The 25,187-nt window shown below is 46.6% G+C and overlaps 1 protein-coding gene across 3 annotated transcripts in view; it reads left to right on the top strand.

Moving 5' to 3' along the window:
• LOC119458764 (A disintegrin and metalloproteinase with thrombospondin motifs 13-like) overlaps positions 1–25,187 on the top strand; it is a 74,276-nt gene that overhangs the window by 27,234 nt on the left and 21,855 nt on the right. For 2 of the 3 annotated variants that reach the window (XM_049671421.1, XM_049671422.1), the window contains exons 4-6: positions 1,806–1,951; positions 2,031–2,068; positions 19,343–19,448. In XM_049671421.1, coding sequence (XP_049527378.1) covers positions 1,806–1,951; positions 2,031–2,068; positions 19,343–19,448 — 290 coding nt within the window. Of the gene's footprint in view, positions 1–1,805; positions 1,952–2,030; positions 2,069–3,871; positions 3,903–19,342; positions 19,449–25,187 lie in introns of those variants that run through there. The other variant, XM_037720627.2, reaches the window with a different exon arrangement.

Genomic DNA, 25,187 nt, shown 5'->3' with positions numbered 1-25,187 from the left:
TCGAGAACGCGAAGCCGCTTCGAAACGTCAACGTCGAGCAGCGGATCCTGAGCTTCGAGAACGGGAAGCCGCGTTGGTTCGTGAACGTCGAGCAGCAGAACCTGAGGTTCGGGACCGTGAAGTTCAACGTAAACGTACGAAGCGAGCGGCGAAACCCGACCTTCGAGAACGGGAAGCCGCGTTGGTTCGTGAACGTCGAGCAGTAGAACCTGAGGTTTGGGACCGTGAAGTTCAACGAAAACGTACGAAGCGAGCGGCGGAACCCGACCTTCGAGAACGTGAAGCCGCGTTGGTTCGTGAACGTCGAGCAGCGGATCTTGAGCTTTGGCAACGTGAAGCAGCGTCGGTTCGAGAACGTCGAGCAGCAGCACGGCGTTCACGCGATGTGATGGTGACCAACGCAAGTTAACACGTAATAAAAACGTAATAACACCAAATTAAGAACGTTAATAACACCGTAATAACAACGTAATCATCGCCGTTTTAACGACCGCGATGCTCCGCATCAGCCCATGGTCCCCCTCGGGAAGATGGTGTAATTTTTTAACTATGCGCAGGTGTTACATGTCGGTGCCATGTAGCATACACGACAAGTGATGCTCGGAGAAAGAACAGCGCCGTGGCATCTACCACTTATCTCACAACGCTAGAGTGACAAACGCTGTTTGTGGCGTGCAGGCGTCGCCCCTCAATCGTGCACAAAACGAGGCCGACAGTGAACCGTCGGCTTTATTATTCGCCGAGTGAAACCTTCGATAACGTTAGCTTGGTGTTTACTGTTCAGACCGTAGTACACAGACATCAGCTAAGCAGGAATGCTAGTCGGCTTATAATGTGTGTACCTTCAACGCTCATGCCAGCACCGGCAGGCAGGCCCTGCTCCGGTCATCGGTGCGGTCCAGTGTAGCGTTGACGGGTGCATCCACTTCGCTTCACCCACTATCGCAGCTCAACGTTCTCCGTGTGGTTAGAGAGCCTAGAAACATCCACGTATGATCCATGCATGCGCCATCCACAAGCATGGCGCCTGCATGGAGGTGGTGGCGGCAGTGCCGATGGAATAAGTGTGCCTCGTGCATCCGTATCATTTCTATCGCAAAATTTAGACATATGTATGTTGAGCCTCGAGAAAATGGTATTGAACGTGCATTTGTTTCTAGATATTTTGCTTGAAAGAAACTGTGGTTTCCACCCTCTAAGGCCAGAAAACGCTGATTTACGCCTGCGGACTGTACTCAAAGCACCTATTAGTGTTCTTGAAGAGGTGGAAGGAATTTTTCTTAGTGGGAAGCTAATGTAATAAAATCTATTCTGAACGAACCTTACCTGAAGTATTATTAAATTACTTTTTTGTATAAATGTCGTGTAGTGGCCTGAAATATACACAACGTTCAAATTTTCGAAGATGTGACGATGTGTATGACTGTTACAGGCTGTAGAAGCGAACATTTACTTGTGAGTGCTTTGTAATGCTCACCTCCTTTGTTGTACTAAAGCAGCTCACGCGTCTGTTTTTTTTTTTTATCATTTATTCCCTTAAAATACATTTGGTATTATTATCTCCCTTTCATTATTTTGCCTTTGATTGTCTAATTGAAAATATAGAGAAACACTTTTGCTTCACTTTGATAAATTTTGATTATGAATGAGAAACACTTTTAATAGAACACAGAACATTCTATCATAATTTCATTTGGTTTACCTATGTAGGTCAACCGACACTACCTTCACTATTTTAAAAGTTCGGCATGTTTAAGTTCTCTACATTATCCATGAAACTGGTTTTTTTCTGCTTCCTTTCAAAGTTATCCCATGAACAAAGCCAAGCTCTGTTTGTAAGTACTGGGAGGACAGCGAATATCGACGAAGTATTTCTTCAATGGAAGTCAACGCTAGCTAAGAAGTTTACAACACAAACACATGGTAAACATGTGGTTGTTTTAATAACAAGGTATGCAAACAGTCTCCTTCTCTTTATCTTACCACTCATTCTTCTTTGACTTTTAAATATATTAAATGGTTTTTTGCAGGCGTACAGTCACGGCACGTAACGGGGATGGAGGCAATGGCAAGTATGCATGCGTACTTTAAAATAACACCGTGAACAAACCTGCTTAATATTCGAAGTTAAATTTACGCTACCTTTTCTTTTCTTTTTTTGCTTGTATTGCGCACAGTTCGGCTACAGGAATAAATAAGCACATTTCACAGAAGCAGCGCTATTTGCTAAACGTGTACTGAGGGGGTCTTGATGGTGCTGCGAGACATATCTGCCAATTTATTTTAACACGCACCTTCAATAGGCACATTTCAATGCTATTTCAATAGTTTATCATGGTTGGTTAATGACTATTCCTTAGTTATAAACTGTCGCCTCTTGCTTCCGTGGTAATACATAATTCTGCCCGAAGACCTAAAGAACCCTATATTTTAACGATTAGGCTTATTTTTTTGTGTAACAGTGTGAATGTCGGGGTCTAAAGTGCCAAGAGCATGAATTTTTTGTAGCGTTAGCTACACTGGCCTAGCCAAGCCCGTTTCGCGCGGCACATCAAGAGCCGTGCTGCGCATGCGCAAGGATCAGTGATGTCACACGGCTTGCGCACCGGAGCCACCGGAGCCGGCACCTCTCGCGCACTCCGCCGCCGCCGCGCGCGACTCACCGCCGCCGGTCTGCGCATTCCAGAGGAGTGACGTCGTAGCCGTGGTAGACGCACTGGCGCCGGCGAGCGCTCGCTGTGCAGTCGCCGTCTGACACTGCGCTGGAGCCGCTGCGCTTCTGACTGGCGTTTGCCAGTGTGGTATAGCCATGGAGAAGGAGAGCGCAAATGCTGCTCAACAGCGCAGAAGAACGGAGAAGCTTGACTCATCGGATCCCGAAGTAGTTGCCTGGCAATTAGCGGTTGAGCGTAGGCGACAATCAGAAAAGCTAAGAATAATCAGCTGAACCTTTGCTAACGCTACGTATATCCTGGCATAGCCGAGCTAAGCCACTGCAACTTTTTTAACATATTTTAGAGCTAACTGGAATATTTTCTGTATTGGGAATGAGTTTGTCAACACGTTCGCAAGCGGTAGAGATATTCAGACAACAATTGCATGTGTACCAGCCTTTTCATGCAACAACTGCATGCGGACAACGATACCTGTGCAAGCGGCGTGAGAGGGATAAACAATAATTCGACACTGGGCTCTTCATAGGCCCACTATTTTGTTATGTACCCTTGTATGTAACGACCCTCCGAACCAAAAAAGTGTCTATGAGCTTCAAATGGCGTAAACATCATCAAGACATTTCTTAGTCACTCCCGGTGTTGCACAAGTAGCAGCACACTGAATAGCGGGAAAGCCAAAAGTAACCATTTGGATCTCCTTTGAAGAGACCGTGTAGAAATGACGGAAAAGTTGTTACACAATCGTTGCATATATTAGGACACAACATATACTGCAACAATATTTACACGCCTTTTATTTGAAACGTCTTTTATATGAATGTCAGTACCTTGGTCGGCGCTGTGTGTTCTATTGAAAACATTTATGTTAGAATGCTCCCAATGAGTCTGCTTGACTAAATACGTGGCTCAGTGCTTCACTGACTGGAGTACGAGCAGCTGAAGCAGTAAACGTTGGTTCAATGTGACTAGTCGAGCAGTTTATTTCTGAATTGGTCTAACAGTTCCACGAAGTGTTCCACATCGCTATCTGTGATAGCAGGATGCTTCACTAAACCTCACACTGTCATGTAGTGGGGTGTAAAATTGTACACATGACAGATTCCTTGTTAGAGGAAGAGAGGAGGCGAGGCTGGAAAGGAAACCATATATAAGTTCTACAAACCCGGCTTGCGTTGCTATGCTCGAGTCTCTGCGTGCTGCATGTGGCTTTGATGTGCGCAGACACAGGTAAGTATAGGAAAGGTAAAGAGACAGGGACAAAACATTGCCCATAGTTTCACCTGTGTCATCGATAAGTCCCCTAGTTACGTGGGTCCGCATGCCTCAGTGCCGAAGGCAGTGCGCCTTGTCTTGAAGTATCATGTATCATGTGTGTATCAAGTATCATGTATTTGTAGCCATTCTCTCATTGCAAAAGTGGTGGAAAAGCGATCTGCCGGCCCAAGTGTCATAATTATACAAATCTAAACAAGAAATATACCTGCAAAAATGTGTAGGCTTGAATTGATGAACAGTGGTCGAACTACGATTTTCGTTGGAGCCAAACCGACTTGTCTGCGCCAGAACCCCAACGAAGAGCAGTCGGGACGTGAGTTCCAGCGACATTCCTTGTTCGAACAGTGCCGCATATACGAAACAACGGCAGCTTCGTAAACTTATTGCCATCAAACGACAACCACAGGGCTCCAAGTAAAAAAATGTGGTTGATCCCTCTTATATAGGAATCGGTATAGAACACGAAAGTGAAACGTGTCTTCACAGAAGTAGTGTAATGTTTATTGCACATTGATATATAATGTCTATTGGTGTTTTGTGGCTAAAGCGCACTTAGGCGTTGATGAACCCACGCTGACGCCTGGTGGCACGTCTCCTCCATCACGACTACCAACGTCGATGACCATGAGCAACAGTCGTGCATATGGAAGCTGCACTACGCTGCACACGCTAGCACAACGCGAAAGACGAAGCACGTAACTGACACACTAATACAACGCGCAAGACAAAGCACGTAACTGAATCGTCACCGAGTCAAATCAGCGCGTACAGCGCGTCGTAATTGCAGCCTCCGCGATCAACTTCAGAAACATTTTCAGAGCTAATTGCGGAGGCCACGCTCCGCTGTGCTGAGTACGGTGAACGCCACCTAGGTGGCGTTGGTAGTGCTTCTTGATGCCAGCGTCCCTTCGAATGCTGGCATCGAGGCGTCGTAGTGCTGAGACCACCGAAGCGTTCACTGTCGGTGCGCGTTAAGGCCGGAATACATGGAGCGAATAACCGGCGTCCGAGCGAAGAACTTCGTCGGGCGGCGAACGTCCTACGGCCGGCGTCAAGAAATTTGCCGTCCGCAGCCGATCTGCCTGTCCAAACATTTTCGTCGGGCGAACGCCGCCGCCGCAAGCGTCTAGCGCGCAGCGGTGGACGACAGCCAATCAGGAGGCACCAGTTCCGGTCGCAATGCATGCTGGTGTTTCGCGCGCGCGCTGCTTTTCGCGTCGTCTGCAATCGCGTTGGTGTTGCCGTGTCTGCATGTCTCTGCACCGATTGAGTAGTTCCTAGTAGGATCTCTCAGGAATCGCGTTGTATTTGTACATCCCATATCCGCTGATCTGCGAGGAAACAGACAAGCCGTGCAAGCTCTCTACAAAAACCTTCAACAGAAATCTTCTGATCTCAGAGGCCACATGCTGTCGTCATGCCTATCTCCCGACTTCCCCGATAGATGGCGCTGGCATCGGATATTTCTTTCGCTAGGCTTAGACGCGTTCGAAACGAGAAGCGATCTCGAAAACTACTCAAGGTTATCCATAATACTCTGTCGTCGAAGCGGCCTGAGACTAAGCGAAAGCCGTTTTCGCAGTCATTTGCTACCAACGAAGTGAATTCTACAAGGACAACGCCAAATTCAGTTCGAAGCGGGCGGCCGGGACCGCCGCCAACACGGCGGCCAACGCGCGGCGGCGTTCGCCGCATGTATCGCGACACAGCGAACATCCTGCGTCGTGTCGCCGCGTCGTTACTTGACGCGTGAAGTTCGTCGAGAAAGTTCGCTCCATGTATCCCGGGCTTTAGTGTCATAATGCAGTACTTCTCTTTTCTGCTCGTAGGCGGCGGCACCGCCCCGAGCAAGAGCGCGGGTACACGGAGGAGTGTTAGATATATAAGGCGCGTCTGTGTAGCTCCTGCAAATGCGTTTGTGGCGCAATGGGTTAAACGCTCGGCGATCTATCGTCGCGGACCGTGAGGTCGTGGGTTCGATTTCCAAATTTTGCATGTTTGTGGAACTTTTTCTTCTGGTTTCTTTCTTTGTATTATGTTCGTGTACATTGTAAGCTGACGTATTTCCGTGACGGAAATACGTCAGTGAAGTCTTGGTGGACCCCGGCATAAAACACTTTCGTGTTAAAAAAAAAAAATCCGACAGGGACACCTATGACTGCTTATGCTTGGGAATGCGAAAACGTGATAGCGTTTGTAGACCTCGGAACATCATGAACGCGATCATTTTATACACGGCGCCATCACGTTCTCAATGGCGCACGCTCGCATTGGCGTGCGTGCGCACGCCTTTATTTAGCCAGATGGCTGCGACCTGACGTGTGCAATGACGCACGTACTAGGCACACATTTGGTCTTCCAGAACTGTGCAGGCGCCGTGGTATCGGAGAAGCGCGCTCGTCTCGCACTCCAGAGGCCCTGGCTCGATTCCCACACAGACCAAAATTTACCATATTTTATTTTCAGGGTTATATTGACTATGTTTACAGGAACCCCTGTGCTAAATCAGACGTCAATCCGAGCATCATTTTACTTGTTTTTTGCTCTTTGCGCTGTCGGCCATTTTAGAGGCGCCCCCTCCTGCGGCGACCGTCGGCATCGGCGTTGTCCCTTGTAACCGAGCAAACGAGCGCAGCAGGTTAAAGAGCGAACGTGGAGCGCAGCTAGGGATGCAAAAAGCGGCGAGAGTGAAAACAGCGCGAGGAGGGTAGCGGAGGAGGAAGGGGTAGCGGGAGCATGAAGCTGTAAGCAGAGGAGGGTATGGCGCCAGGGTGAGATCAAAAGCGTATTGTCGCGCAAGATGCGCACTGCGGCGACGATGGCTACGAGATGGCGCCAGAGTAGCGCGCGTTGTCTGGGAAGTCTTTCTGCGGCGGCTGCTGTCAATCGCACCCGCGCGTCACCCACGCGCTGCTTCTTGCTACCTCCCGATTAGCGAAGCCGTCGCGCCACGCTTCGCCCCGTTTGCAACGTGCCGCACGGGACATATTGTCCGTTCCAGCCACTATTGCGCGAAATGAAAACACGTATAGAGCTGTGCTCAAATGTCGTGCTAGGGAGTATCGTAATCGTCGGTGAATCTTTCGGTACCATCTTTCGGTCGGGCCGACTACGACAGACTTTCGCGTTATACAGCATATTATGCTACCGCGTCAAAACGAAAGGCGACGCTACGTGCCATATTTAGCGTCGTTATTTAACGATCTATCCAAATGCAAGAACTGTGCCTATAACATGAAAGAATGGCAGCACAAGTAAACACATAGCGTAAAGCTCGTTCGTAGGTGCACCGATACGTTCCTACAAAGCACAACTTGTTGACAGTCGGCCGATTGCAGTGCTTCCCCCCTCATCGACAGATGTTTCATTGCTAAAGGTAAACGCGCCTCCTAGAATTCACGCTTTCGTCGCTCTTATTGATTATTTTTTCATTTCATTGCTCGGATTCACAAACGTTAGTGATTCGCTGCATTCAAGGCGTTCTAGGCAAGAGGTGCGTTCTATTACAATACGTGTCATTGCGAAACACGGGGTTAGCGTTTCTCATGGCTAGATATTTAGGTATACATGGTCAATTATCACACTGATTTAATATACGTAGACATGAAAAACGGTTTAACAGTAAGAATATATAAAGAAAAAATTCAGAGCCCTTCCACAACTGTGAATATAGAAGCCAGCAATGCTGTGACTAGGGTGGATCTGCTATAGTGAATATTGCTATAGTGAATTTATATGTTATTATTATTGACTATATTGAGCGTGCTCGTCATGTTCGTCAAAGAGTAAGGACACAGGGGGCTTTTTTTTCGCCCGGTGCGATGGCCAAGAAGTGCGTTTGCTGCGCCTAGTCCACTCCATTGTCATAGACTAGCGTATAAGCCACAGCGTTCATAGCCGCGGCACACTGCACGGCATCATCAGGGTCCTGGAAGATGTGGGTAAACGAGCGTCCGTCCCATAGATAGTCCCAAGGGCAACTGCTGATAACAGCGCTCGCGCGATCTCTACGTTACGAGACAAAGGGGCGCAACGATTGGTTCCGCCGTCGGACGTTCCGCCGCCTAGTATCGCGACACTTGTGAAAGAGGCATGGGTGGTGGCGAGGGGCATAACAATGGGCCATCCATCATCCGTTGTATCGCCAGTACTAAGACACTACTGGCGGGAGACCGCCACGCACACGGAGCCAAACCAGCAGGCAGATGGAGCCAAAGCAAATGCTGATAATATCTATATGCTTTAGGGGCGAAGCACCTTAGGGCCGAGCCTTGCCCCCCCCCCCCCCCCCCTCGTCGTCGTCGTCGTCCCTAGCTTTGGTTTGCATGGAGTCCGCTAGGAGCGCTTCGGTGCACAAGGGCGTTCGTTCCCGACGCGTGCTCTCTTTCTCCCTTCAGCCATGGATGATAACGGTCGCTTCCGATAACGGCGCGCCCGCTATGGAAGGAAAGTCGAGAGTGGCGGCTCAACAGCAAGCGGAGTCGAGAGCTCGCAAAGCTGCTGCAGCACGGCGACGCAGACAACACGCGGACCCGGAGTCTAGGGCGCGGGAAGCTGCAGCAAAACGGCAACGCCAGCAAGCGGACCCGGAGCTGAGGGCGCGCGAAGCTGCAGCAGCACGGCAACGCCGACAAGCGGACCCGGAGCTGAGGGCTCGCGAAGCTCGCGCTTGAACCGAGCATTGGCGCCACCAACCTCAGGTAGAGAACGCTTCCGGCGTTTTGCCGCCGCTTCCCGCGCTCTCGCCGCTTCTGGGTCCGCTTGCCGGCATCGATGGATTCACGGTTAACCGAATGATCCCCCGCTGCTTCGCCCACTCATCATCATTCACTTCGTGGATATGCGGTGTTTTTTTTTCTCTACACCTGGACACGATCCTGGGGAACCTAGCCCTAAACAGCTTCGCTGTAAAAGTATGATGTGTAGTTTTGAAGTTTCCATTGCGTCGGCAGGAAACATGGTATGTTCAAGAACAGAAGAAATGGAAGGAGGATTAGACGCTTCATACAACGAAAAGACGCAACACAAAAAGAAGACAGAAGAAAGGAAAGAGTGCTATTTCCTTTCTCCTGTCTTTTTCTTGGTGTGTTGCATCTTTTCGTAGTATGAAGCATGTACCAACTAGCCCAACAACAAGTTTCATGAAGTTTAGACGCATTATATAAAAAAGGACTTTCTAGTTGATCTCTATAGAAATCTACGAACAAGAGAGAATTAAATATAGAGAGGAACATACCAGCACCGATCAAGGTAGATGCGAGCTTTTATATTCTCTACTGGCTTTGCAAATGTTGTTCCTACTCGCTGTGGCCGGTGAAAGTTAACGGTAATGAAGGACTACTTGTGTAACCGGGTTCTTGGAAAAGTAGATGTAGAGGCAGCAAGCATGTTGTAGATGCTATTTTAGTTAAAACTACGACGTTTACTTTTATGCACTAATCTTTGTTCTAATACTTATATCCCTCATAAATGCTGTTTCACCGAGGTTTAATAGCCGGTGATACATTCCCATCTGGAATCTATGGGGCATGCACAAGCACAACTAAACAGATGCAATTTACAATTTACCCACAAGCGCAAAAACCGCTCATATTTATATTTCTTAGCATTTTTTTACCAGCCGTACAAGGTAGTACAGGCACGTTATTTTCCCTTCGTAATAGCTACCCTATCATCCATGTCCTGAAGAGTATAATAAAGAACACCAGCAACAGGCGAATGCATAATAATCCGTTGCAATCGTATTTCGATAAAACAATTTTTTCAGAGGTAACGAAGTACTTTTAAGCGCCAGTGCAGCCACTTCGTTTTTGTATCATAGTTCAACCCACCTACGGTTCTTGCGTTCGCTATAAGTTGCCTGCTTAAAATTGTTCTCATTCTACGTGCCGCAGCAGTTCTGCTTCAGCAGCCTAAATTTTTTCAAACTGGCCTGCAAATGTACATTGTGTCAGGATGGAAGTGTACCAGGATAAAGCCTTGTCAGGAAAAGCTATGTTTGATGAGTTTAGAAAATGTGTGCTCAATAAGGGTGTTATTAGGTTGTGGCAATAAAGGTTAAGCTGGTGATTCTTCCTAACCTTAAAGCTTCAGATAGGACGTTTTTCTTATACAACAAAAACTTCAGTAAATATAATCAACATTATGTCTGTAGTGCGCTGAGTAAACCAAAAAAAAAGAGTTTCCTACCACAGTACAATTTTTCGAAAGAGAGGAAATTATTTACTATAAGAAACATTGCGTTTCCTGGTACGAGAGACAGTAGAACCGTTTGCCAGTTTATGGCTAACAAAATGCATTGTGCCAAAAGCGCACCAATCTACAGGATAAAAACAAAATTACTTAACATAATGCACGGCAAACAGCCCAAGCAAATGTAATATACTTCCGGCGAAAATTGCTTATCAACTGCGTGACACATCTTTCATTGAGCCTTGTATTGTAGCTCTGAATTATCTGTATCACCTCATTTCAGTTAAGCCGCGAGAACTGAAGCTGCGTGAGTTTGCCCGATATTATTTTTGACAAAGCAGCACAATATAGCTGAAATCACGAGACAAGGGAGATATGCGCGTTAATGTGGTGTACCTATTGTCTGCTATTATTGCTTCTTTTTCGTTGTTTAATTAGGTCACCCAGCAGTCGATCCTTCGTGCCCAAATAAACAAAACTACGCATATTACATTCACTTCGCATAACCTTGCGGTGATCGTCGTTATAATTAGTACCGTCTTCGTCGGCACCGCGCCGACGAAGGCGGTACACTACAGTTTCACTACAGTGTACTCATTTGAGTGTTGAACAATTACGGCAGAACTCATCAAACACTGTAAACTTAATGACTGGGAACTCTAATGCTACTAGCAATCAAGTGATCCGTATTGCTGAAGTTACGTCAATTTAAAATTTCTTGCAGTCACTTTCAGACTTTCCTTGCTTTGGCTATGTGCGACATCCACTACATGCGATGTCAGCCCATTTTTTTGTGAGGCTCGCTTGGCGAAGTCGCCCATGAGCAAGATTGAATAACGACGATGTAGTGACAACGATGAAATGGAGAAGGAATCGCTTCTATGCAACGGCAAAGCCGGTATGACAACGACTGAATCACAAGAGTCCAATGACACATTTACATTGACGACGATGGAAGGACCACCACAGCATGACGACGACCGTACGTCAACAAATTCTGCGTGACGACGCAACGACGACGACGTCATGGCAATGATAGGAAGGATGTGGGACGATGACAAGTGTAAGAGGAAGATGGCATGGCGATAACTGCGTCACTATTAGTGCCTGCCGACGATTGCGTCACGGCGACGGCATGTCAATAGTGGGATGAAGAAGCTGGAGCGTGACGACGGTGGAAAAACCCCGAAGGCATCCTGATGACTGTATGACTATGAAAGAAAGACGACTGTATGATGACGATAGGGTGACGACGACAACATGAGGGCAGCCGGATGATAAAGCTGGAATTACGACAATACAACAACCACGACGGCGTCACGACCACCAGCGCATATATAGTGTTCTAGTTCTAGGTATTAACAACTTGGTCCACTGCGTCGCTGTAAATAGCGTGACGACTACAGCATGACGTCAGTAAAATGACGAAGCTAGCATGCTGAAAATGAAACTACCATGAGGGCATCATGACCACGAGCACACAGGCAGTGACCCAAGCTGGTAGACAACTTCGGCCACTGCGTTGGTACAACAGGCAATATAGATAGATAGATAGATAGATAGATAGATAGATAGATAGATAGATAGATAGATAGATAGATAGATAGATAGATAGATAGATAGATAGACAAATAGGCAGGCTCAGAAAGCCTGGAATAGGCCAATAATTAAGGAAACTAATGCAAGGGGCTAGTTGTTGAACCTTCATGATTACGTTGCGCTGAGTTGCGCAGCTCATCGCTTTGCCAGTGTAAAACTCAACGCAACGTAATCATGAATAGGCTACTAATGCCAATCGCATTCCAATACTTTTCATGTGTTAGTATTATTGTGCTATCAATGCCTACTTCAGCCCTTTTGAGCTTATCTATCTAGCCTCTTACGCCACCCCAGTGGCCCAAGTTGCCACCCTGCTTCGGCCTCTAGGTATAAACTCGTGATGGGGATGCCGTCGTGGTCGTTCCATTGTCGTCATTCCAGCTTTATGATCTGACTCTGGGCTTGCAGTCATCGTCACGCCTTCTACCCTCACCCAGTGGCCTAATTTTTCCAACAGATTTGGCCACTAGGTGTTTTTAGTGGTAGTGATTGCGTAGTCGACGTTGCATAGACTTCATTCCACCTTTTTCGCCGAACTCTCGTCATGTCAATTTCTTAACGCCATCGTCGTAATACAGCCGTCATGCATTCTTTGTCACGCCACGGTCGTGATGACATTGTGGTTGTTCAACCGCCGTCATTTCAGCTTCGTGGTCTGACATTGGTCACGCCGTCGTCGTCACGTCTTTTACATCGACCCAGTGGCCCGAACCCTATAACATGTTGGGCCACTAGGTATGTGTGTGCTCGTGGTTGTGATGCCGCCACGGTCGTTGCGTCGTCGTGATTTCACCTTTGTCATCCAACTCTTGTCACGCCTTCATCGTCACGCCATTGTCGTGATACAGTATTCGTGAATTCGTTGTCACACCGACGTAGTGACGCAATCATGGTTACTGTATTGTCATTTTACCTTCGACATCCGATACTGGTCATGCAGTCGTCGTCACGACATCGTCGTCAAACAATTGTCATCATGCCATTGTGGCCACGCTGTCGTTTTACTATCGTTATCACATCAGTCACATCACCCCATTGTCGTCATACGGCCTTCATTGTTTTATCAACGCCAATCTTCGTGATTCTATTGTAATCATACTGTCGTCATTATGCCGACACCGTCAGGCCATCATCGTCAGACAGTCACTATTATGCACACGTTGTCCGACCGTGGCGGTCAAGCCATCGTCGTCAATTCAGCTTCGTAATCTGACTCTATAGTGATGCCGTTCTCTTCATACCATCGTCGTCGCAAGTAAGGTGGGAGGCTAGGTGAGTTAGAATTGATGCAATCTTTTGAACAGCGCGTACACAGGACGACAGCGCTTTTCCTGTGTTCTTTCCTTTTTGTGTTGACATCGCTTTCCGTGCAGATCAAAATAAACCATCATCGTTATAGTTTTCAATATATGGGCGCCGTCACGTCATTTTCATTATACACTCACCGTCATCCCATTTTTATAACGCCTTTGCCATGCCATTGCCGTCACCATGTAGTCGTATGCATTCGTTGCCATACAATCGTGATGTCGTCGCGGTCGTTTCATCATCATCATTATGACTTCGACATACGACTATCATGATACCGTCGTCATCACGCTGTAGTTTTCCCATCGTGTATCACTTCAGTTCCGTCATCCTATTGTCCTTATGCCGTCGTCTTCATTGAAGCGTGCCGCATTTAGGCCACGAAAGAAGAGGAAGAACAAAGGGGACGAAGGAAGAGGAGTACGAGGAGGGCAGTTTCAGTTAGAATAAAATAGCGAAAGCCATCCGTCAGTATTAAGCTATGTGTTTCCTTTAGTTGTGTTTACTAGGAACGCTACATAATTTGGCGCAGCCCGACAGGATGTGGGTTACATTCTTCGTTGACCAGACCTAGTCGCAGCGCATTATCTTCACTGGCTACCAAGTGCAAGATGAACCGTCAACAAGCCTTCCGCGCCACGTCAGCTCCCCTGGCCTCGTCGACGCAGTGCTCAAAGAAGCGTCCATATGCCGTGAGGAACTTTTGCAGACAGGATCAGTCAAGGTGAACCTGCAGCTGGCGACAATAGAAGAGCTAGTTTTGGCACCCGTGCGCCGTGGTTCTCCGTCAGAGGATATGTCAACAGAGGTGAGCCACGTTTTGCAAGTTTTTGAAGTGCAACAACGACAGATGATGCAACAAAGCCAGCTTATGCCAGCACTAGCCGAGTCTGAGGAAAAGAAAACGAGCGGCGGATATGGTTGAACTTGATGTTTTTGAAGGTGGCTCCGAAGACCCGCAACATTGGTTATGGTATGACGAGTATGCTTCTGCGAATAACGGGTGGCTATCCGACGAAGATAAACTACAGAACATGCGACGTTACCTTGGTGCCACTGCCAGAAAATGGTACGATCTGCAGATCCTGGATCAAAAGCCAGCATATTGGGAGAAGTGGAAACGCAGCTTCCTGGTGGCGTTTCAATGCAATCCATTGGAGAGATGGGAGTTGGTGCTACGCTTCAGACACACGTGTGGCTCCCTACTAGAGTACTGCCTTGAGAAGCGTCGTCTGTTGCGCATGGCAGAACCTGAACTCTCATCACTCGCAGTTATAGCTTTGGTAACGCTGGGACTCTCTCTCAGTATTCGAAAACAGGTCCAGCTGAAAGCCCCCGATACAATAAACGACCTCACGCGGTGTCTGAAAAATCTGCCCATGGAGCCAGCACAGGAAAGTCCTTGCGGACAAGAATTACTCCTGGACAGCAATGAGCTCGTAGAACCTCAGTCGCATATACGATCCCTCAAATTCGCAGGAACCCTTCGGAACAAAGCTTTGAAGTCCTCGAATTGCTGCTCAAGTAGTCCTGGTAGCACTCTACACGTTCCGACTGTCGGCGAACCCCACACAGAACTGGGTAAAGACGATCGGTCTCTCGTGAAAGACTGCCACGAAACTGTGTACTTTGCATCTTCTAACCTACTTCATGTCCCTCTCAAGATTGACGGTGTTGAGATGAACGCACTCGTGGACAGTGGAGCGTCTGTGTCCATCATCAACCAGAAAAGAATAGACACCAGCCGTCTCCACAGTGGGAGGACCCTACGTGTCCAGGGTTACGAAGGCGCAGTAAGCTCCCGTAATGAGTGGGCGTCTGTAGTGATTGAATTTCAAGGACATTGCGTAAAGAGCGATGTACTGGCAATACCTGACGTCACCTATGACTTCCATTTACCTCGCCCTGACATGAAAAAGCGCAACATAAACCTTTATTGGGATGACAGGCTATTGGTTCAAGAAAATGCTAAACTAACCAAAAGCGGAGAGACACCAAGCCCTCTAAGACTAGTTCACTGTGAAGAAGACATCCGAGCAAAGTATCCAGAGCTCGTATGCATAGAAAACTATCCTCCGCCGATGAAGTCACATGCAGTTCCCTTTGAACTCGCAGACAAAACAGTGGTTCGGAAAGCCCCATATAATATGTCAAGAGAGAAAAAGGCTTGGTTGAAAAAGGAGCTGCAAGCAATGTTAGACGCCGACATCATCCGACCATCAATTTCACCGTTTGCTTCGCCTATAACAATCGCTCCTAAAGACGATGGCACTTTTCGTCTTTGTACCGATTATAGGATTCTAAATTGCCAAACAGAATTAATACCTTTCGCGATGCCAAAAATTGATGCTATTATCGATGAAACTGGTGGTTGCCACTGGTTTTCACGGATCGATCTCTGCAAAGGCTTTTGGCAGATTCTCTTGACCGAGAAGACCACAAAGTACACCGCATTTGTAACGCAATCGACTTGTTCAAATATAATCGATTGCCTTTCGGATGCAAGAATTCCCCGGGGGGTTTCAAAAGATCATGAATGACATCCTGAAACCATACTTGGGCACCTTTTGCAATGTTTATATAGACGACATAATCGTTTTCTCGAAAGACAAAAGAAGATCACAAAAGTCACATTTTCCAAGTTCTCCATGCGCTCAGCCTGGCACATCTCAATGTAAACTTTAAGAAACGTGCATTCTTCCAAGAAAAAGTGGTATTTCTAGGCAGGGCATTTGACGGTTGTACCAAATCCGTTGAAATAATTTCTAAGTTGGTGAAGCTTTACAACATACATTCCCTTGGTGTCTTCCTGGGCCTCTCTGGAAAATTTAGGCCCTTTATAAGAGACTATGCAGTCAAAACACGATGCCTCACACGATTGATGCAAAAAGACGTACCATTCCTGTGGAATGACGAGTGTGAAAGTGCCTACCGTGTGCTAGTAAGGCTTATATCATCCGACCCTATACTCCGCATTCCTGACTTCTCGCTACCGTTTGTGTTGAACACTGATGCACCGCATTATGCAACTGGGGCAGTGCTCTATCAGAAACTCTCAAACGAACCTGACCACCAAAGACATCATGTGGTGGGGTACTACAGCTATACATTGAAGCCTGCAGAAGTGAACTACACCACCACCGAAAAGGAAGCACTGGCCGTCTTGAAAGCTGTTCAGTATTTCCGAACTTACCTAGAAGGAGCTAAATTCACACTTTTCACTGACCATCAGGCATTGACACACCTTCTTGATATGGCACAACCACGAGGACGCATTGCAAGGTGGGTTAACAACCTGCAACAATTCGACTCCGTCGTTTCGCACCGCCCTGGTCCGCTGCTCACCGATGCAGATGCCTTGTCCAGATTGCTCGTCTATGAAACAAGCCAACAGCCGGAACAGATAAATTACGTGAAGCTGTGGGAAGGCACAGAAGAAATGAAAGAGACTGATGGAAAGTACCACGTGCCATCGATAACGGTTCCGAAGATCCTTCAACTTTACCACGATACTCCAGAGTCAGGTGGGCATGATGGGTTTTGGCGCACATATAACAAGCTATTGAAGTGGTTTACATGGCCAAGTATGAAAGAAGACATCAGCAACTATGTACGGACATGTCAGACATGTCAAGTAAACAAAGTGAAGTACAGACAGGCGACAGACGTCATGATAATCCCGCAGCATTCGCGAGTCCCCTTTGAAGCCGTTCACTTGGATTTTGCAGAGCTAAAGAAAGCGGGTGAAGGTGTCAGGAAAACACAGGCGTTTCTACTTTGCATAGACAAATGCACCAGAATGATTACGGCTAAGGCAGGAAAGCAAGACGCCCACAGCGTCATTCCTCTTCTTCAAGCCGAATGTTTTAGACACACGAAGGCTATAGTGTGTGACAATGGTCCTGCCTTCCGTAATGCTAAACTAGCGAAGTGGACTCGAGATCATGGCATGACTATCAAATTTTGCTCGCCCTACCACCCCTACGCAAACGGCCTTGCAGAGCGTGCCATCCGAGATGTGAAGCAATTCATAAGGATGTACCCAAAGTTTACAGGTGGGTGGAAATGCTGCCTAGAGGCTGCTGTGAGGCAGCATAGCCGGTGATACACCAGTGGCTTGGGGTGCAGCCCACTTTTGCCGCCTCAGGAGTCACGCCGACACTTCCTGCGGATCACGAACTCGGTATCCTTGGCAAGCTTCAACTTACCGAAACAAAGAAAAGCGCGCAGGCGGAGAATATGAACAAACAACGAAATGCCACACATACAGGTTGATGACAAGGTCCTAATAAGAAACAGCGTTGGGACTTCAAATGAGAAATTTCACGGACCCTTTTCTGTGGTAAATACGGCGTCACAGCGCGGCATCCTGAAGACAATACGGTATCTGGGAGCCTCTGATAAAGAAGAGTATGCCTCCATCGGAAATGTTTTCAAGTACCACACCAGGAGGTGTGAACAAAGAGAGCCAGGGAGGGTGAAGCGTGCCGCATTTAGGCCACGAAAGAAGAGGAAGAACAAAGGGGGCGAAGGAAGAGGAGGACGAGGAGGGCTGTTTCAGTGAGAATAAAATGGCGGAAACCATCCGTCAGTATTAAGCTATGTGTTTCCTTTAGTTGTGTTTACTAGGAACGCTACAATCATACGCTTTCGTCATTCCTTCTCCTCCACGTTAGCGCAATCACGCTGTGGTCAGTCAATCGGGATTATGCCGTTCTTATCATGCCACAGTCGTCATTGGGCCGTCGTCAGACACATCCTATTCTGCATACATTGCTATACTGTCATCGTCATGCCGTCATAGTAATGTCATCGTCGATATTCAAGATTTTCGTTCAGCTGTCATCATATCGTCGTCGTCACGCCATGGTTGTCATGCACTCGTCGTTATACCATTGTCCTCAAGTCGTTGTGGTCACGCTGCCGTTGTTGTACCACCCTCTTCATTTAAGAAGCGTCCTCCCATTGTCGCCATGTCATCATGCCGTCGTCGTTATACCGTCTTTATTTACCTAGGGACGTCATTCCTTCATCTTCATTCCATGGAATTCAGAGCGTCGGCGTCATACAGTCGTCGTCACGCTGCCATGCTCATAGGCGACCTTGGCAAGCGAGTCCCATGACAAAGTGGCGCGACAGTGGAGTATGTCGCAAATAACCGAACCAAGGAATGTCTCAGAATGACTACGGCACATGTTAAATAAACTTTACTACATGAATGCCACTGCATTGCATGAATTCTAGTCGCATTAGCGTGGACAGTCATCGCGAGTTCTGCCGTAGTTTGTTTTGTGTAATGTGTAATAATACACAGTAGAGCTAGGCTATGGTGTCAGCCACCTTCTTTATTCTGAACGCCTCGTCACTTCGTCGTCTTCGTTAAGACACCCTGTAACTTCTTCACAACGTCCTCGTACACTCCCCCTCTTTGAAGACTCATGCCTCCTATGATGATACGTAAATACGTTCCCAATGGTTGCAAACTCGAGCACGCCGTCATCGTTGACGTAATCAACTCTCTTAAGAACACCTTTTTGTACTGCAGTTTGCAACACGCGATACGGTGCCATGTACACCTGCTTCGTACCCGGAAGACCTTTTCTGACGAGTACTAAATCGTTCACCTGTATACGGGGAATCCGCGTGTTGTGGTGGCGGTCGAAATACCTCTTCATATCTTCGCGGTATCGCTGGTATGCCTCCGCAGTTTTCCGCTTCTCGCACAATTGCAGGTGCAGCTCCTGCCATCCAGGTAAGGTCTAAAATAGCGTACGGCCATTAGGACTGCCAAAGCTCCTTTCTCCGTAGTGTAATTCAGTTGCGCTTTCGAGAATGTATACGAATAATATACCACGACCTTTTGTTGCCGGCTCCGTGGAGCTTCAGAATCCCTGTGGTAAAGCATTGCACCTGTGCCGTAATAAGAAGCGTCGGTGTTCAGCTCGAACGGCAACTTGAAGTCTGGAAGCATCAGAATTGGGTCAGGCAAAAGGATGCTCAGAATGCTGAAGTTCACCCACATCTCGACTTGAATGTCCACACAGAAAAGATGCGGCGGCGCCAATTTGTAATAATACACAGTAGGGCTAGGCTATGGTGTCAGCCATCTTTATTCCGAACGCCTCGTCACTTCGTCGTCTTCGTTAAGACACCATGCAACTTCTTCACAACGTCTACGTACGTAACGAAGCCGCAGATGTTTGTACTTACGCTTTCAAAATTTGTGCTTAACAATTTTATTTCATTACAGATAGCTTTTTACTCGCTTTTTACGACAAAAAATTCCATTTCAGGCTTTGCTCTGAAAGGTGGTATGTGCACCCGAGACAACATTGTGCTGGTGAAAGATGACGGAAGCTTTTCAGCAGTGAACCTCCTTGTGAAGCTTCTCGTGCATTCGTAAGTTATTCTCCTCAATTACGCTACAATATGAGTTAGCCGCAGATGCGAAATATAGACATACTTTACTATTACCGAAAGAATAAATAACTAAACAAATAAACGACATATATCATCTCACGATGCCTGTCGATGTTAATGAGAGTAGCATTCGAGGAATGTAGCCACGCGTCCTGTTTCTTTTAACATCTGTAGTTGTCATTCTCAGGCTTATATTTATCGGCTATATGTGACACAATCCCGTGCCCTCTCATGTCACTATAGCACATCGGATTACAAAGGGCTCCTGTGATCATGGTGGGATGATGACGACTGTTTGGCGCCATCGCACTGACGACGTTCGAATTACGAAGAAGGCATGATGTTGCTGGTACGACAAAAGCGGTATGATAACAACGGCATGCCCACAATGACATGACGATCCGTAAATGATTACGATGGTATAACCAGGACAGCGTGACGACGACGACATGCCGACAATGGGATGACGAAGAATGAATGACGAAGACTTCGTGACGACGACGATTAGATGACAAATGATAACCGGATGACGAGGCTGGAAGTACGACAATGGCACGACCTCGCCTGCATTACGACGACGCAATGGCGACTATGGCATGAACAGGGTGGTATAATCACGATTCACTGACAACAGAATAATTATGATAAAATGACGAAGGAGGAATTGCATCGATAGATCGACGAAGGTAGCATGCCCACGATGGAATGGCACCCATGCGATGGCATTGCTGAAGCGATGACAATGGCAAAAGGATAGCGTGACGATGGCATCATGACAACGGTATGAGGACAATCGTATGACGACGAGTGTATAACGACAATGACGCTACGACGAATGTATCACGAAGCCTGTATGACCACCGTGGCATGAGCACTATGGGGTAAGGACGACGGCTTGACAAGAGCGATTGTCATACATAGAATGACGACGATGCCACGACCATGAAGGCGTCACAACCACGAGCAGATACAAAGTGGCACCAGCTCGTAGACATGTCGCCTCGTTTGCTCGCCATAGAAGGCGTCACGACGACTGCATGACACAGCGTGGCTCATAATCAGATGGTGGTTTTGGCGCGTAAAACCCTATAATTTAAATCAAATTCCTTAGTTGAAACACCGATATTGTGCTTTTACTTACATTTAATGACATGCAAATTGTTTGAAGCGAAACCTCAAACATACTCAAGTATCTTTGCAATTTTTGGCATAGAGAGTAAATGTCGTTGTCCGCCGCGAAGAATGCAATATGATCTACATAAACGTAAACTTGCAAGTCCAGACTATCTGGAATCGAGCTCAGTAATATGTTAAATATGATTGTAGGTTGTACTGCTCCTTTGGGGACACCGCGACTCTGAATTTAGAGGAGGAGCAGCCATCCTTAAAGCAATTAAATTATCTTGACCTAAAAAATTTTACCAACCACGCAATAATACATTTTGAGACATAATGACTCTGTAGGACATTTAGTAAAACTGAATGTTCTACGGAGTCATATGCTTTAGCTATTTCTAGTGTCACTAAAGCAGCATATTGTATCCTTTTCGTATGCGGCTCTCTAAAGCAGCATGGCACGCCATATTGAACAGTCAACTCTGAAGGCTATTTGGTTTGCATTTAATATTAAAGTATCCGTCATCCAGACAGTGATTCCGCAATGTTGAACCCTCTCTATGAGCTTGACCATATTAGAACTAAGAGAGATAGGTCTGATATTTTCTATTGTGTAACCTATTCCTCCTGTTTTAAGTATCGGGATTACTTAAGCTAGTTTCTAATCGCACGATATCGAGGCATTGTTTTTTGGATAATTTATAATGCTTAGGAGGTCACAGTGAGATAGTTCGAATAAAACTTTTATCATATGCACTGTAATTGCATCAGGACCTGGAGCTGACAAGGGCAAGTATAGAATTAATTTAGATAATTCAGGCAATGTAACTTCCTTAAAGTCCGACGTTAGGGCTCGTTTATGCAAGTTATATGACATAGACAACGTGAATCTGCACTCCAGGCCTTTAGCTATGAATTGTATGATATTGTCATTTCATCAGACGACAGAGTTACATAGTTAATATTTATTGGTGATGGCCGAATTTTGCGATTTTGCATATAACTAAACGGCGCTTTTTTGTTCTTAGGTTTTGAGAGGAAATCATCAGGCTTTCTTCGTTATCTTCTTTAGCATGAGCGACTGTTGTTACGTATTCGGCGGTTCGACGCCGAGGGCGGCAGGACGACCGGCCCAGGGAACAGACGACCCACGCAGTGCCAGGAAGACAATCACCTTTATTCTTTCAGCGACGCGCTTTTTGTGCGCTACGTAGCCAATCAGGGTGTGGCAAAAATAAAAAGAAAAGATATCGCGGCAAGCGGGGCAATCTTATCAGCAGGCCCCGACGTAGAGTGCGACCAGCACCGTGAATGTTACACTGTGTGTGTAAATACAGTGACTTGAAATTTTTAATGAGCCCAATTTTTATGTGACTGGTTATAAAGCAGCTGCTTCCAAGCTGCCTGTCGTCGTCGGCGGTCTCGTGTATGGTCTGTATTCCACCAAGGACTACCAGAGGCTCTCTTGGCAGATTCGATGATAAATTCAGCTTTTTTGGAAGCTCGTTTAATTACGGCACAAATTTTCATAGCTTTAGTTTCTTCACGCTCTTTAGATTGTGCTTTTAATGAGATCATTTTTTAATTTATTCTAGTTTACAAATACTCGGATCTGTTGCATGATGGCATTCTCGGGCAAGCAATTTCAAACATTATTGTAATGTGATCACTGTTAGTGGAACAGTCCAAGGTCGCCCAGGAAGAACTAGTGAGAGATGAACTTACGAAACATAAATCTCAGGCTGAGCGTGACCTATCACAAATGAAAGTAGGAATTCTAGTGTTGAGATAAGTCAAATTGTTATCTATTGACCAATCCTACAAGCGTTTGCTGAATTGGTCAGTTCGAAAACCCCAAGACGTGTGATTGGAGTTGAAATCCCCCACAAGGAATTTGTCCTTACACCATGATGTCACAGCGGAATCCAGACATCGAGTGTCCTGCACAGCCGCAGGAAAGTATAAAGTTATTAAAGAGAAAGGTAGCCAACCTGGTAATCTTATATCTAAGGCAAAATTTTCACTTTCAGGAGACATATTCTTATATGCAATCTTCACCTTGAGACTAATTCTATTAGTTAAAAAGAATCTTAAGCCTCCGCCATTCAGTGGAATGGAATCCAATAGAAAAGGTCGGAAATTATTTATTTGAAACAATTGCTGCCCTGAAAACCAGGTTTCTTGCAGTGCAGTATTATCCGGGGAGAACTTCGATGACAAATACAATAAATGCGTTACTGCAGAGTGAATTGATCGGCAATTCCACTTCACAATTTTGAGGAATCCTACGGTTGCGAAAGGATTGACTCAGTAACTGCCTTACTTAAAATGCTTTGTTTTAAGAAATCTTTCTTTGTAAGGCGATCTTTCAAGTAGTCTTTGGTCTTTTAGTGAATAAGTGTAGTGGCTGATTTTGACAGAGGCGATCTAGATCGTTTTAGCCATCAGGGATCCATGTCCATTTCGTCTGAGCTTTGTGAATCCTCATTGATGCCTTCACTGTGATTCTTGTATACATCGACAGATGGACCAGCAATTTTATCATCTTTCGACGTTAATCTAGGCGTTACCTCTTCATTTCGCGACCGTGGACACTCACTATATTGTGAAGTTCTGCTGATAGCTTTTGTTGTGCCGAATATCTGTGCCACCTGGTTAGTTAGGATTTGTGACAAGGTCTCGCACAGGGTTCTAGCTAGGCGTTCCATGGCCCTCTCCATTGCCCATTCGACAGCATCAGCAATACAAACGGAAAGAAACGCATCCGTTGCGCTATATAGCGGGCTGTGGTAGCTGTGTATCATTGTGATCTAGCCACCATTTCAGCTATGACTTCTTTGCAGGAACACCGTCTTCGTTCAACTATTTCTAGAATCTGTGTCTCTCGTGCCTTTGCCGAGCAGTTCGAATAATGAGTAGAGTGGCCTTCATTGCAGAGGCAGCGCTTTCCTTCCTCACTTTTGCACTCTCTAGAATTGTGGTCCTCACCACAAACTCGGCACCTGGAAGTCGACCGACATCCTTTCCTCTTGTTTCCGTAACACCAACATTTTACACATTGGAGAGGACGAGGGGATAGAGGTTCCACTCGTAGATTAGGGGTCATACCTTACTTTCTGTTGGTCTATTTGTCCCAGCAAATGTTACAATGACTGATTCAGTAGCACTTCTGTGATTCTCAACCACACGTCCACACCGATAAACTGAAATTGCACCTGCCGGTGTAGACATCTCTAATATCGTATTTCTGTTGATGTCGCGTGCACATTGACTCCGCCTAAAAACCCTTTCACACATGCGAAGGGAGGTGGTATAAATGCGCTTACCGGATTTTAAGTGAACATGGAACACTTAACAAGGTCTTCTACATAGGGCTGGTCCGGGAAAAAGCAGATAATACCTCCTCTGCTTAACTGGCGAACCTCTATGATATTCTGGAAATGGGCTGTAGCCGATCTTAGTTCCGCTGAATCCCTCTTGGGTCCTTCATTCGTTTGATGTCATCATTAATTAGGGCGAGAGCCACGGGAACCGATGTCACGCCGTTGCGAAGAAACAAATTCACAGGTGAATCCTGCGAGGGAATAGAGGTGGACCAGAGGAAAGCCCTTGGACCTGTTGACGTAAGGGACATGTGTCTGGTTCGAATAGCAAAAAAGGCACTAGCTAAACAACAAAGACACACGGAAAACAGTTAGCAATCTAAAAATAAGACAACTGCTAAATCCTTGGCCACAACCCCAAGAGCCGGTCGAACGACGGCCGACATCTGCTGCCGAACGCCGCTTACTCAAACTTTGAGGAGCCAGCTGCCAGACTTCGTTGTCTTCTCTCAATACTTCCTGACGCTCTTCTCCACTACAATTTATACAAGTGCCTTTATTGTAAAGGTCGCGCACCGTACCACTCAAATGGGAGCAGGCTAAGCACGTTCAATGAAAAAGATCCTTTATTTGACATTTTTTCAAGACACACTTATTAAAAGAAGACGCTATATTTATGTAGTGCTTTTGTTCTTGTTTTTTCATGCACAGTTGGTCTGGCAGTGTGTGCGGCTGGCAATCAATCGCATTACAACGAGGTTCACAGCATGATCTGCGGAGAAATGCCAAAGCCAAGCAAAGTAAAGCTGCAGATCGTCGAATGACGCTATCGGCTCCCTTGCCGTGAAAATTCTTGATTCGTTTAACAAAATCGTCATCACTGTTGTCTTCCTTGACGTTCGCGTCTATGCCACCCGCATGGCGTCGTCATCAAATGCGAGGTGCTCTCAGCCATCGCATCCGCTGATGTGTTACAGCGTGCAGCTAACGAGTTGAGTGATTCCTAGAGCAGTGCAGCCGGATTTTTCACGAGGACGATTTAAGTGCATGTTAGATCGGCACCTTCACCAGGTGGGCCGCAAGTGCTGCCTTTAGCCCTAGCGCAGAACGCGCCTTGGTGGTGTCTGGGGAGGGCACTAGCGGCACCACTACGTAACGTTTATTGCAAAGAAACAAATCAGCCGTCGGGGAAAACGTACATTTCTTCGTTCTACAGGCGAATCATCATAGTCATCTACGTTGTATACGTCTTTAAAATGCATGTGAAAGATAGGAATTC

This window comes from Dermacentor silvarum, chromosome 7, assembly GCF_013339745.2.
Source record: "Dermacentor silvarum isolate Dsil-2018 chromosome 7, BIME_Dsil_1.4, whole genome shotgun sequence".
NCBI lineage: Eukaryota > Metazoa > Arthropoda > Arachnida > Ixodida > Ixodidae > Dermacentor > Dermacentor silvarum.
Note: the sequence above shows the minus strand (reverse complement) of the source record. Positions and strands in the feature narration are given on the sequence as shown.